Source organism: Pelodiscus sinensis, chromosome 4, assembly GCF_049634645.1.
Source record: "Pelodiscus sinensis isolate JC-2024 chromosome 4, ASM4963464v1, whole genome shotgun sequence".
Taxonomy (NCBI): Eukaryota; Metazoa; Chordata; order Testudines; family Trionychidae; genus Pelodiscus; species Pelodiscus sinensis.
The window spans coordinates 72,335,596-72,349,931 of NC_134714.1; the positions used below are offsets into that span (position 1 = coordinate 72,335,596).

Below are 14,336 nucleotides of genomic sequence, written 5' to 3' on the forward strand. Positions count from 1 at the left end.
GGGCTAGAGTGGCTTCCCCTGCTGTGGGCAGGGGCTGCTCTGGCCCGGTTGAAGCACCCCCATCCATGGTGCCCCCCCAGTTAACCATAACTGGTAAGCATCACCTGCTAAGGGTGATGCTTATTGATTAACCATTCACATCCTTATTAGCTGTGTTTTTTATTTATACACTACCAAATGTCTACAGTATGCTTTACACAACAGGTAAAATGACAAGTCCCTACCCCAAACTGTTTGCAATGGAAGTCAGGCAAAGTACACAGGAGATGATAATACACCATGATTGAATGCATGGTATTAAAGGATGGAGGAATGAGGACAAAGGTTACAACAGGAAAAAATAATGGAGGCAAAGGAAAGAAATTAAGTACTATACGTGACAGAAAAAGTCTTTTAATCTGAAATTTGAAATGGAGTGGGAAGCTGATGAGGCAATAAGATACAGGAAGGCTGTTCAAAGCTAAGCACTGCAGCTTTACCCTTGACTTTCTGATACTGAATATCACAATGAACTGCTCACTAATAAGCCACAGACTAAGAATGATTTGAATAATGAATACATCTGAGACAAATGGAAGCTGTTCACTTCACAAATAATTTTGAAGCAGCTACATTTTTCAAATACATTGCTACAAATTATTCACTTATCTGTTCTCCATCTTGCCTCCCTAAATGTCTCCTGCAGTTTCTCCTTTTGATGAGATTCTTCACTTTCTTACTTAAACCATTATATAGTGTTGCTGTATGCTGACAGCACCACCATACAGGTGCATGAAAAGAATCTTACAAATAGAAACAATGGGAGTGCTTTAGGATCCTTCACCATAAAAGTCATAATGAAACCAATTTTTACAGGTACTTAGAAACCTAAAAATGTAGATAGGTGCTTAGTGGGATTTTCCAAAGATGTCTAATGCCCATTAAAATCAATTGAGTCAGGAGCTTAGACACTTTTGAATATCCCATTAGGCTCCTATCTACACCTTTAGGTACTCAACTATCTTTAGAAATCTGCCCCAAGATTACTATAAGGTATTTTTTATTTCTGGTGAGAATACCAACTTCCATTCATGTTTTCTACAACTAACTTCAAGTTTTCCCTCTGTATAATGTACACATTGGCTGCGTCTAGATTGGCATGATTTTCCAGAAAAGCTTTTAATGGAAAAGTTTTCCGTTAAAAGCATTTTCGGAACAGAGCGTCTAGATTGGCACGGACACTTTTCCACAAAAGCACTTTTTGCGGAAAAGCGTCCGTGCCAATCTAGACGCACTTTTCCTCAAAAAAGCCCCGATCGCCATTTTCGCAATCAGGGCTTTTTTGAGGAAAACAAATCTGAGCTGTCTACACTGGCCCTTTTGTGCAAAAGCTTTGCGCAAAAGGGACTTTTGCCTGAACGGGAGCAGAATAGTATTTCTGCAAGAAGCTCTGATTTCTTACAGTAGGAAGTCAGTGCTTTTGCGGAAATTCAAGCAGCCAGTGTAGGCAGCTGGCAAGTTTTTTTGGAAAAGTGGCTGATTTTCCGGAAAAACTGGCCAGTCTAGACACAGCCATCCAGTCTTCTCTACCCAAGTGTGTGTCACAACCAAGGAAAGAAATCTCTTCAAGGAGGAACAAGGGGGAGAGGCATAATTACTCAGTGAAGAACAGGTCTCATCTTGTATAATTACCCTACTATTGCAAAGCCTATTATAACTATCTACCAGGCAAGCTACCAATCTGCTGAGGTGTCTAAGGCAGAAAAATCACTCTGTGGACTTTCAGTCCTCTGATCCCTTCCATCAGTTATGTAGGCAGGTTTAATTGATTCCATTATTATTAAATGGTTCTCAAGAACAGAACAAAAGGAATATTGTTTGTTTAGCTGAAGCTCATTAAATACTAATAATTAACAATAACTTTCTCTTCTGCATCACCTTATATCCAAGGATCTCAGAGGTGCATATAGTAAAGCTCTGAAGGGACCATTAGATCTTCTAGTCTGATGTCTTGTAAGTTACAGACCATTACATTTCACCCTCTTATCTCTGTATTAAGCCCAATAACTTGTATTTCTCTAAAGCAGTGTTTCTCAACCAGTGGTATGAGTATCCTTAGGGGTACTCAAGAGAAGACTGTGGGGTCCATCAACACAATTGAGATCTGGAGAAAACTGAATTTTTGTTTTAAGTTTTGCAGCGTTTTGTTTTTGTACTTTTTACACCCAAAAATTTAATCGCCCATCCGGCTACGATTAAGTTGTTTAAACAAATGTGTTGCAATGGTAGAAAAAAAATTGTGAGTCTGAAAACTGTAGGTACTGGGGGTACTTATATACATTTTTTAAAAAGGGGTACTTGATTAAAAAAAAGGTCGAGAAACACTGCTCTAAAGTATATCTTCCCAAATATATCTTTCCAAAAGACACCCAATCTTGATGTGAAGATATCAAGAGATGAAGCATCCACTACTTCCCTGGATTCTAAGGTTAGTTACTCCCCCTGTTAAAATGATGACCTTATTTCTAATTTGAATTTGTTTGGATTCAGCTTTCAGCCATTGGTTCTTGCTAGGCTTTTCTCCATTGGGCTAAAGAGCCTTTTAGTACCTGGGCTTTTCTCTCCATGAAGTTACTTATACACTAGTCAAGTATATGGTAACCAGATAGCAACTGTGAAAAGTCAGGACACTTTTTTTTGGGTGGGGGTATAGTTGCCTGTATAAGACAAAGCCCCTAATTATCATGTTTATCCCAATAATATCAGGATGTCTGATCACTCTATTCAAATCACCTTTTCATCTTCTTTTTGCCAAACTAAACAGATTGAGCTCTTTAAGTCTTCCACTATAAAGTATTTTCTCCAGCCCTTGAAACATTTTTGTGGCTCTTTTCTGTCCCTCTCCACTTTAAAAAAAAAAATGCAGTGTACAGAGGTAAAATAACCTCCCTATTCCTATACAGTATTTTTTTATTATACATAAAAGGACTGGTTTTGCCTGGAGTTGGTTGGGATTTTTTTTTTAATAAATGCTTTTTCATCAGGAAAACCTATTTATCTAATCTAAAATGTTTTATGGGAAGATTTTGGTTTTGATGAACTGGCTGCTCAGGAGTGGTGAACTTTGATGGATTTCTAAAGTCTGTGACCTTGCATATGGCTCTTTTAAAATGCATTTGGGTTTAAAGGACCCAACGTTGCAAGCAAATCAGATCAGTCCTTGTGTCTGCCCTGTCCTCAACATTACTTACCACTTCACCAATCTGATATAATTCCCAAGTTTTATCTCAAATGATTCTTATAATACCTAGGTATATATTAATATGCCCATTATTCAGGCAGGTAAACCAAGGCACAGATAAGTCTGTCTAAGCCAATCAGAAGCAGAACTGGGAATAAAACTCAGAAGTCCTGACTCAATCCTCTAACTGAATCACTTATCTCCCAAATAAATATGCATGGTCAAAGAGCAGGAATCATGAAGGTTATGACCTTTTTAAACTGCATAAAATAAATAAGTTTACATTTTCCTTTTAGGTTTTGATTATCTTCATATAACATCTGTGTGCCAAGTATTTGCTCCCAAGAAATGGCAATGAGACAATTTGGGATGATTTTCCAGATTGTTCTCAGAATCTTTTGATTGACTGATATCTTTCTGGACTTGATTTGCCCATCTGAGGGCCAATTAGTCCAGAAAGATATCAATTTCTTATCAATATGCTGAATAAATAATGCCTTCTACCAAAGTCTGATATATCCTCTGTGTAATAAAAACACAGTGGGCATAACCCCCTACATGGAGTGCAAAGGTGTTTTGGGGAAGTGTTTTCCACACAATCTAAGATTTAATTAAAAAATATATGTTCCTACCTCTTCTGTTTGTGAAGAAATCCATCTGAATGCCAATAGCTGTAACAAGTAGTCACCAGACTACACGACATTGGAGCATGCCAGTTCATGACATTTTCATTAAGAAACTAGACATGACACTTTGTGATATAGTTTAAATGTAACATTAGTAAATGCCTGCATGGTCATGTTAAGCACAATGAGCTTTAACAAATAGTCTTAAAGAATGTCTACTCAGAAAAGTGATTAAACATGGTGGCACAGCGAGGTCCCAGCTTGGGTACTTTATCTAGTTTTTTGCACCAGCCTTTGAAAAGAGGTGAACAAACTGGAGAGAGTCCAGTTTGCAGATACATCCTTAACCATGTTCTGACATGGAAGAAAAGCCTGTGACAAGGTCAGGGAACAGCTTTACTAACCAAGGGTAGACTAAACTGCGTGGCTCTTTCAAAAGATGCTTTTTCGAAATAAACTTTCAAAAAAGCATCTTTCGAAAAAGAGCGTCTAGACTACAATATGCGGATTGGAAAATCGATCCGCTTTCTTGAAAAAGAGCGTCCTGACTGCTGGATGCTCTTTCGAAAGAAAAAGCCACCTGGAACCGCTTCTGCCATGGTATGGGGGCAGCATTTCCTTCCGGGTGCTGCTGCCTGCCCTTTGCAGAGACGTGTGGTTAAAGGGACGCCCCTGAACACCCGTTGCTCTGCTCCTGCAGCTGCCTTTGCTGTCCCTCTAGGAGGTCAGCAAGGTATTGCAGTTCTTGTTTGGAGTGCCCAGCTTCCTGGGACACCCCAGCAGGTTTTTTGTTTGGAGCTTTTTCTGATTTAGACCCCTTTTTTTGGCATGGAGCCAGAGCTGCCCCTGGGCAGGCGATGGCCCCACGCCATCATACTGCAAGTTTTGCTGCATCTTCACGACACAGTCATGAGGCTACTTCCCCATCTGGACCCAGACCAGAGGTACAAAGGGTTTGCCCGTCATGCAGCCCCACTGCCCTTGCCTCCAAACTTCTTTGTGGACAGGCATTTTTGGAGGCTTGACACCAGCTCTGACTGGTGGGACCGGCTTGTTATGGAGCTCTGGGATGACCAGGAGTGGATCCGCAACTTCCGGATGTGGAAGGCCACTTTCCAGGAGCTGTGTACCTGGCTCGCCCTGGCTCTGCAACGGCAGGACACCCACCTGCGGCCCGCCATCCCCCTGGAAAAGAGGGTCGCTATTGCCCTCTGGAAGCTGGCCACCCCCGACAGCTGCCACTCCGTGGGACACCAATTTGGAGTGGGCAGGTCTACTGTTGGGTCCATCCTCATGGAGGTAAGTCATTGTCGGGGGACAGTCACAGTTTGGGGGGGGAAGGGAGACTGTCAGGAAAGGGCAAGGTGGAATGGGAGTGGGAGGGAGCTTCTCCACTCACCCTGAGCTGCGGGGGGGGGGAGAGTTCTGAGGAGGGGATTCTCGGGGTGTTTGAAAGGAAAGGTGGGTGGTGGGTTCTCCTCCTAAGAGATAAGGCACCCCTTCTAAAATTTTGTTGTCTGTCTCTTTCTGCAGGTGGTGAGGGCCATCAATTCTGAGCTGCTGAACAGACTCGTCCATCTAGCAGACCTTGACAGCGTTGTGGCCGGCTTTGCTGCCCTTGGCTTCCCGAATTGTGGAGGAGCACTCGATGGGACACACATTCCAATCCGTGCACCACCCCATCGAGCAGCCCAATTCATTAACAGAAAGGGCTACTTTTCAATGGTCCTCCAGGCTCTGGTCGACCATCGTGGCCAGTTTATTGACATTTGTGTTGGGTGGTCAGGGTGGGCAGATGATGCCCGCATCTTCAGGATCTCGTACCTCTACTGGAGGCTTCAGGCAGGAACATTTTTCCCGCATCGTGACTCTGCGGTTGGGGACGTGCACATGCCGGTGTGCATAGTGGCTGATGCCGCCTGCCCCCTGATGCCGTGGCTGATGAAGCCCTACACCGGCCACCTGGATGCGAGCAAGGAGCAGTTTAATGCTCATCTTAACCAGGCTCACAACTAGGTGGAATGTGCGTTCAGATGTTTAAAAGGGAGATTCCGGTGCTTGCTCACACGGCTAGACATGGGGGAGTGCAATATCCCTGAGGTGTTGGCTGCGTGTTGCGTTCTCCATAACCTGGTGGAGAGGAAAGGGGAGGCCTTCCTACCAGGGTGGGGTACAGGTGCTGATGGTCAGGAGAGGCACTTTGCCCAGCTCTGGACAGCTGCCATCCGCCAGGCTCACCAGTCTGCTGTTCGCATCTGGGAGGCCCTACGGGAGCGATTCTCTATTGGAGGCCACTGACTCTCTTGAGGGGCTCCTGTCTGGGAGCTTGGCCCTGACCCAATACAAGTTTCCCTCCTCCACCCTTATCCTGACCCTGTTTGTAGAAATAATAAACACCAGGGTTTGTCTGAAAAGAATAACTTCTGTTTTATTGTTATAAATGTCAATAACTGAAAGAAGGTATAACTGTTGCAAACATAAAAAAGCTTTTGTTTATTTTTGCTGGAGAAAGTATATTTTAATGACAAGCTATGTACAATAAACATTTTCTTAAACACAATGTTTGGTATTTAACTGGGGTGATGGGGGTGCTTGAAACCTGGAGGGGGGGAGGGGACTTGAAACCTGGAACGGATATGGGGGTGCTTGAAACCTGGAGAGGGGAAGGGGATCAGGTTGCACGGTGCTTGCTTGCTCGCAGTCTCCTGCTGGTGCCTTGTGTTCGGGGTACACCATGGCCTCGGGATTGGGTGGGGCGACTGTCTGTTGGCTGAACAACAGAGGGTAGGTGCACTCGGGTCTGGGAGGCCAGGGGGAGAGGAGGGCCAGGGGGAGAGAGGGGTGAGGGTCTGGGGCATTGGAGGGGCTGGGGGGGAGGGAGGTACAAGGGGAGAAAGGGATGGTGCTGTGGAAGGGGTGTTTGGTGGGGCGGGGTCATGGGGTGCTGGAGGAGCAGGACCAGGCACAGGAGCAGGCAAGCCACAGACCTCCCTGAGAGTGGCACACAGGGACGTGCACTGCTGGACAAGCTCCTCCATCAGCCGATCATGCCACCGAGCCTCTGCCTCCGTCCTCTCTTGCAGGATGGTGTTGAGCTCCTGCATGGCCGCCACATGGTGCCTCAGGATGTCTGCATAGACACACCTGTGTCTGCGGCTCCCATGTCCCCAGGATGGAGGTGGGGCTGGGGTGCTGCGGCCCTCTTGCACAGCTGGTCCAGCTGTGGAGGAAAAGAGGAAGACACAATCAGTCATGTGTGCAACAGCTGTCCAAAAGGGCATGCCCTCTCCTTCAGACAGGGGACTCAGACATTCTGAAGGTAATACCACATGTGACCTGGGCATCAGCCTGAGCATCACAGGGGTCCAGAAGTGCCAATGGGACCTTGCACTGACAATCCACCTGGGTGTGTTCTGGACATGGTTTATGCCACCACGTGGCGCACCCCTATGTGTCACACTCTACCACTGAACACGTTGGCACATGCACAGCCAGCTGCATGATGGCCATGGTGAACATTACCGGCTGCGTCTAGACTGGCATGATTTTGCGGAAATACTTTTAACAGAAAAGTTTTTCCGTTAAAAGTATTTCCGCAAAAGAGCATTTAGATTGTCATGGATGCTTTTGCGCAAAAGCATCCGTGGCCAGTCTAGACGCAATTTTGCGCAAGAAAGCCTCGATCGCCATTTTAGCCATTGGGGCTTTTTTGCGCAAAACAGTTCTTCCCTGTCTACACTGGCCCTCTTGCGCAAGTATTCATGCGCAAGAGGGCTTTTTCCCGAGCAGGAGCGTGAAAGTATTTGCGCAAGAAGCACTGATTTCATACATTACAAAGTCAGTGCTCTTGCGCAAATTCAAGCGGCCAGTGTAGACAGCTGGCAAGTTTTTGCGCAAAAGCAGCTGCTTTTGTGCAAAATCTTGCCAGTCTAGATGCACCCTACAGGTTTCCCTTGTGCATCACTCACTGTGCACCCACCTCCCCCACTCTGTGTGTTACACGACCTCACTGCACTCACCTGCTGCTTCGTCTCCAGCATCAGATAACACCTGGGAGGCCTCTGGGATCTGGGTGACTGGCTCCAGAATGAGGGTCACCATCTCTTCGCTGTCCTCGTCCTCCGGCACCATCTCCCCACCTCCAGACTCCCTGGACTGCTGTAGGTCCTGCTCTGGCGCTTCCATCATAGGGTCCCCCATGTCAGACTGGACGAGACGCAGTGGTGTGCGTGCTTCCCCACCACCAAGGATCTGGGACAGCTCTGAATAATAGGGGCAGGAGTGGGGGGCTGCCCCAGAACGGGAGTTCTCCTCCCTGGCCTTTATATATCCTTGGCACAGCTCCTGTACTTTAGAGTGCACCTGGTCCTCGGTGCAGGGGTGGTGCCCTCTGTTGGCCAGGAACTCTGCCATGTGGCCAACAATGTCTGTATTTCACCACCTGGTGTTTAGGGCTTGTAAGGCCTCTTCCTCTGACCAGAGCTCAAGAAGGGTCTTGAGCTCTGGCCCAGACCATGCCGGTGTCCGGCGTTTGGAGCCCCTTGTTGGGTCCCCAGAAGGCTGTCTGGAAGGGCCAGGAGGGTCTTGGGGCTGAGACATGGCTGCACTGGAACAGCCATGTGCTCTGGCTGCTTTGCTGCCACAACTGGCTGTGAGGGTGACTGTCCCTTTAAAAGATGGCTGCAGACAGGAACCAGAGACATGCCAGGCATGCCCCAGATTGTCCACCAGGGCTTCTTCCTGGAGGCCCTTATTTTCGAAAAAAGGGGCTCCCCGCGTCCACACACACTTATTTTTGACGGATCTCCGTCTAAAAAGGCGTTCTTCCTCGTGAAATGAGGAGTACTGCCGTCGAAAGAAAAGCCACGTTCTTTCAATTTAATTTTGAAAGAACGCTGCTGTAGTCTAGATGCAGGTAAAGTTTTTTCGAAAAAAGGCTACCTTTTTCGAAAAAACCCTGCAGTCTAGACACAGCCCAAGTGCTCTAGGTAAGCTATTTTTGTAATATGGACTAGGGTATGCTAGCTCAACTTTTGAGACACTGCCATAGCTCCACTGCACCACACCGAAAACCTACATACCCTCTTATGTAATGCTAATATCAGTATAAAGCACAAAAAATTTACAAAACTAACCCAGAGGTGCTTACCTCCTAGGCCTGTATTCAGATTATTAGATCACACTTCTCACAGAGGTTAAGCATGTTAGAGTATGTCTACACAGCAAAGTTATTTCGAAATAACAGCTTTTAGGGTATGTCTACACTACCCCCCTAGTTTGAACTAGGGGGGGTAATGTAGTCATATGGAGTTGCAAATGAAGCCCGGGATTTGAATTTCCCGGGCTTCATTTGCATAAAGCCCGCCGGCGCCATTTTTAAATGCCGGCTAGGTCGGACCCCGTGCCGCGCGGCTACACGCGGCACGGGGTACGACCTAGCCGGCATTTAAAAATGGCGCCGGCGGGTTTTATGCAAATGAAGCCCGGGAAATTCAAATCCCGGTCTTCATTTGCAACTCCGTATGACTACATTACCCCCCCTAGTTCGAACTAGGGGGGTAGTGTAGACATACCCTTATTTAGAAATAACTTTCCTAGTGTCTACACAGCCAAACCACTATTTCGAAATAAATTCGAAATAGCGGCACGCTTATTTTGAATTTGATAAACCTTATTCTATGAGGAATAATGCCAAATTCAAAATAGCTATTTCGAAATAAGTGCTGTGTAGACACTTATTTCGAAATAGGGGGCCTCCACCCTTCCCAAGGTGCCCTGGTGGCCACTCCAGCCTCAACCGAGAACATTTCTCTCCCTCCCCCGCTCCCCGGATCCCTTAAAGGGGTAGATTCTGGTCACAGTGCCTGTGCCAGCTGCAAGCCTGCCAGCCCAGAGCCAGCAGTGGCCACCAAAACAGGAGCCAGCAAGCCACTGGCAGCCAGCCCTCCACTACTCTCCAGGAGCAGTCTGCCAGCCCCCAGGAGTCTGACAGGGGCTGGAGAAGGTGAGCGCCTCATGGAACTTATTCAGGTTTGGGGGGGGGGGAATGCCTCCAACATCTGTGATCTCCGCATTAGATGGAGGAACGCAGCTGTCTATGGCAGGATAGCTGCCAGCCTGACCACCAAAGGCCATATGCGAACCCAGCAGCAGGTTTGCATGACAATCAAGTTGGTCTGGCGAGACCCCCAACCCTGAGCTTCCCCTCCCCCTGCTTCCCCCTTCCAGCTCCCTCCTCCCAGGTTTCCCCCTCTCCCACCCTCTCTTCTCCCCTCTCCCGCCTCCTTTTCCCAGTCTCACCAGAGTTTCATTCCCCCCCCAGTTTTGTTAAATAGAGTTTGTGTTCATGAAAATACGTGTATTTTATTTTACGTTAGGGAGGTGTAAGTGGAAGAACGTGAGAGAGAAATGAGGCACAAGCCCCCAGTGGGGCAGACCAGGGAGGCTCTTAGTGCTCCTCAGGGTGGAAGCTCTCCCACAGGGCCTCTTGGATACTGACAGCCCCCCGATGGATCTCCTGGATGGCAGCCTGCAGAAAGTGCAGCCAGGCTCTCAGCAATGAGAAGCACCAGAGTGCCCAGGGGCAGCTCTGGCTCCATGTTGCAGAGTGCTGTGGTGTCCCGAGTGAGGGTAACCAGAGCACGCAGAGACAAAATGCTTTGCTGTTCCTCATTGAGGTAGACAAGCAAGCAGGAAAACCTGAGAACTGGCTGTCTGGGGGACCCCTTTCATCAAAGGCCTCAGATAGCCTCAGGCAGCAGCCCCACACAGTAAGTCCTGACCTGGTGCCCTGCCGGAACTGGTTCTGGCCAGCCTTAAATGCGATTCAGAATCCACTCAGTGTGGATGCGCTATTTCAAAATAGCAAAATGCTATTTTGAAATGCATTTTGTGTGTAGACGAGTTATTTCAAAAAAGCTATTTTGAAATAACTATTTTGAAATAAGATATTTAAAAATAACACTGTAGTGTAGACATACCCTAAGTGTTTTCTTCTTTTTATATTGTGCACCAAGGCAGCTAGCCATCTTCTTTCCCCCATGTTTAAATCTCCCCTGTTCCCAATGCCTCTGTCTTATGATTTGAGGAAGGCAAAATGATCCAGGCTGTGGTGCCAGATGGACAGCCTAGCAGTACAGCTGACACCCTCCAGCAGAGCTCTACCCTCAGCTTGTGTTAATTAAATCTGCTTTCCAGTCATTTGCATAGTACCTGAAAAATCTTTCTTGGAATGGAACCTGAAACCTTCTGTTTGTGCAAACAATTCTGGCTGTGCTAAAAATGGATAGGACAAATAATTTGGGTGAAGAACTGTTTTATCCCCCAAATGGTTGAAGAAAAGCCAGTAGGGGTGGAGTTGCTACCTGACAAAACTCCTGGATTCCCCAAGAAGATGATCTCTGAGTCTGAGTGAGACAATAGCAGTGCAGACACCTATTACATAGAGAGTCACAATACAAGGAGGTTCCCAGTAGGATTTACCACTGACCAGAGTTTCAGCTCCTGTGCAAAGGATGGGATATCTCTTGCTATGATCCATGCTGTGCTGTGACTTCTTAATTCAGAGAGATCCCTGCAATCAAAGAAAATAAAAATCAAGCTGATGTACTGAGGCAGGATATGGGACAACCCATCATAATCAGGAGCAGAAAAACACATATCTACGTTCTAGGCTTTTATAGGCCATCTATAAAAAATGCATACAAAAATTTACTTCTAGATCAATAAATTATTCTTTAGCCCTCTCAGCTCTCTCATGCCCCAGTTTAGCACATTCCCTCTGAGAAAGGCTTGCAAAATAGATTAAGCTTTGTAGCAGACAGTCAGGGTAACCAAATTCAGGTTGAGAGAGACCATGAAGATGAGTAAACTTCGAAGTCCCTACACATTTTCTGAGAACACTCTGTCAGGAGATTCCTCCAATTTAAATCACTGAACTGTGAACTTCAGCATCTCACACTGAACACAAGTGTTATGGTGATATCACATGGAGAGAGAAGCAGTTTTTCAGGCAAAAAGAACCACTTGAAGGCTACATAGCTCAAAATCAGCACTTGAGGCTTCACTCTGAAATCACCCGCAAGACAGTGCAATGCAAACTGTGTGAGCACACGTGCAATGTGGACTCTGTGAGAATTGTCACTGCATGGGTGGGTAGCAACTTTCTTCACCAGCCATATGTACAGCTATAAGCTCAGACACAGACTCAAGTTGTCAAAGGCATGAGTCACTGTGACGGGGCGGACAGCCCCCTCACTGAAGGGCAGGGAGTAGCCCAGGCCCAGCTGGCTGAGAAGGCCCCGCCCATCCACCTGTGCTGGGCATGCTCCCAGCAGAGCCCAAGTATAAGAGCAGAGAGAGCCCTGCATTTGGGAAGGCAACAGGAGGGTGGAAGGGAGCAGGTCCAGTGTTTCTTCAGCAGCTGAGGCTGGAGACAGACCCTGGGACTAAACCCCAGCAGCTGAACCTGCCTGGGAGACCGGAGCACCTGCAGCCCCAGCAAGTACCGACTCCGAGGCCAGCAGACTACAGGGAGACCAGGGCGTGGTAGGAAGCAGCCCAGGGCAAAGGACTGGCAGAGCAGCTCAGCCTGGATCAGCCGGATTCCCCGTTGAGTAGGCAGGAGCTCTAGTCCCTGCCTAAAGGGCCCTGGGCCGGGACCCAGTGGAGAGGGAGGGCCCGGGTGCCCCTACTGCCCCTTTCCCCTACCCTGGACAATCGACCCCTGATCCAGGAAAGGGTTCTCCAGGTGGCTAGGCCTCCAAAGCCGTATTTACCCTACTAGAGGGGCATTGATTTAGTGGTGAACCCAAGAGGGAGGACAAGCCCCTCGACAGTCACAATGACAAGGATGGCATCCAAAAGGACAGTCTGCAACCTCTTCTCAAAGATGAAAAACATGATCTTAGCCATTGATAGTGTATAGAAATCTAGAAGCAACAAAAAATCCAATATGACCCAGGCTACGTCTACATTGGCATGATCTTGCGCAAATACTCTTTAACGCAAGAGTTCTTCCATTAAAGTATTTGTGCAAGAGAGCGTCTACACTGGCTTGTGCCTTTGCACAAGAGATGTGCTTTTGCTCAAGAGCATCCGTGCCAATGTAGACACTCTAGCGCAAGAAAGCTCCGATGGCCATTTTAGCCATCGGGCTTTCTTGCGCAAGAAATTCATGTTGCCTGTCTACACTGGCCTCTTGCGCAAGAACAGTTGCACAAGAGGGCTTATTCCTGAGCAGGAGCATCATAGTTCTTGCACAAGAAGCACTGATTTCATACATTAGAACGTCAGTGTTCTTGCGCAAGAACTCCCCCACAGTGTAGACAGGCAGCAAGTTTTTGCGCAAAAGCAGCAAAATCATGCTAATGTAGACACAGCCCCAGAGATTACAAACCTGAGTAACAAATGTGAGCTCCCTTTGCCAGGGGATCTAGTACAGTCATCTGATTGTTTCCCCCAGTGGTCAATGTTTATTTCAGTAAATCCTGGTTAGGCACACGGTCCTTCAGTTGTACCAGCTGACTCTAATCAATTAGATATTCAGAGTTGGATATCACATCTATGTTTTATGTCTGCCCTCCATACACTTTTTTTTTTGAATAATGATTGCGCCAAATAGCTATAGGAATTTCTAAACTGTAAGTGCCAGCCAGATTCCTGGATCTCTCTAGTTCCTGAAACCCTGTTCAATGTGTGTGAAATTTGTTAGAAAAATTCTGTCATAGTAGAGCAAATTATACAGCCTTTCCACATCAGTTTTATGGCTGCTACTCACTTATAAAAGGCCATGTCTACACTACCAGGTTATTATTTCAAAATAACTCCCGAAACAACTATTTTGAAACAAACTTATTCCTCTTCACAAGCAGGAGTTATTTTGAAATAACAAGCCGATTATTTTGAAATAGCAGGCTTGTAGTGTGGATGCTCACTTTGATATTTTGAAATAAGGGAAGCTACTTCGAAATATCTCACCAATGGAGACATGCCCTATTATTGTCTGACCCTTTGTCATCTATACCAGCTTTTACAATACTATTGAAATTGGCCCAGAATTTCCTATGGCAGCTTTGCCTGCTTGCATCAGGCTGTGTTTGGTTCAGAGTTTTTACTATCTCAAGAGCTGCTTTTAGTTTTCAAACTGAATCTGCTAGTTCCAAAATACAGCAACAGTGAAATTTACTTCACATCGAGTCATGAAACTGCACCAGAGCTTTAAATAATCTGTTTCCCACTTTTCTAGCCCTGGATTAGAATAAAAGGATCTTGGCATCCTGAGAATGGTAATGAGAGTTATTGTTAAATAAAAGGTAGTTAGGATGGGTTTTCATGTTGCTAAGAGCTAAGGCTTTGGTATGCAAGACAGCCAAACAGCAAAGGCAAAGAGTAACTCTTTAACACCGATTCCTATTTGAAGGAGGATGTTCATACTGGCCCAAATTTACAGATACACTCAGGAAACTGTAACATCTCAGGACATTCATCTG

General features: G+C 46.5%; 1 protein-coding gene across 2 annotated transcripts in view; it reads right to left on the bottom strand.

Annotated features, from left to right (window-relative positions):
* Positions 1-5,317: 5,317 nt before the first annotated feature.
* LOC142829153 (uncharacterized) overlaps positions 5,318-14,336 on the bottom strand; it is a 33,910-nt gene continuing 24,891 nt past the window's right edge. Inside the window, exons 2-3 of one of the 2 annotated variants that reach the window (XR_012903498.1) lie at positions 11,336-11,419; positions 5,318-7,066 (exon numbers count right to left, since the gene is read on the bottom strand). Coding sequence is in view for 1 of the 2 variants with exons in the window: in XM_075927392.1 (XP_075783507.1) it covers positions 6,417-7,066; positions 7,866-8,259 (1,044 nt within the window). In the remaining variant the exon portion in view is untranslated. Of the gene's footprint in view, positions 7,067-7,865; positions 8,641-11,335; positions 11,420-14,336 lie in introns of those variants that run through there. The other variant, XM_075927392.1, reaches the window with a different exon arrangement.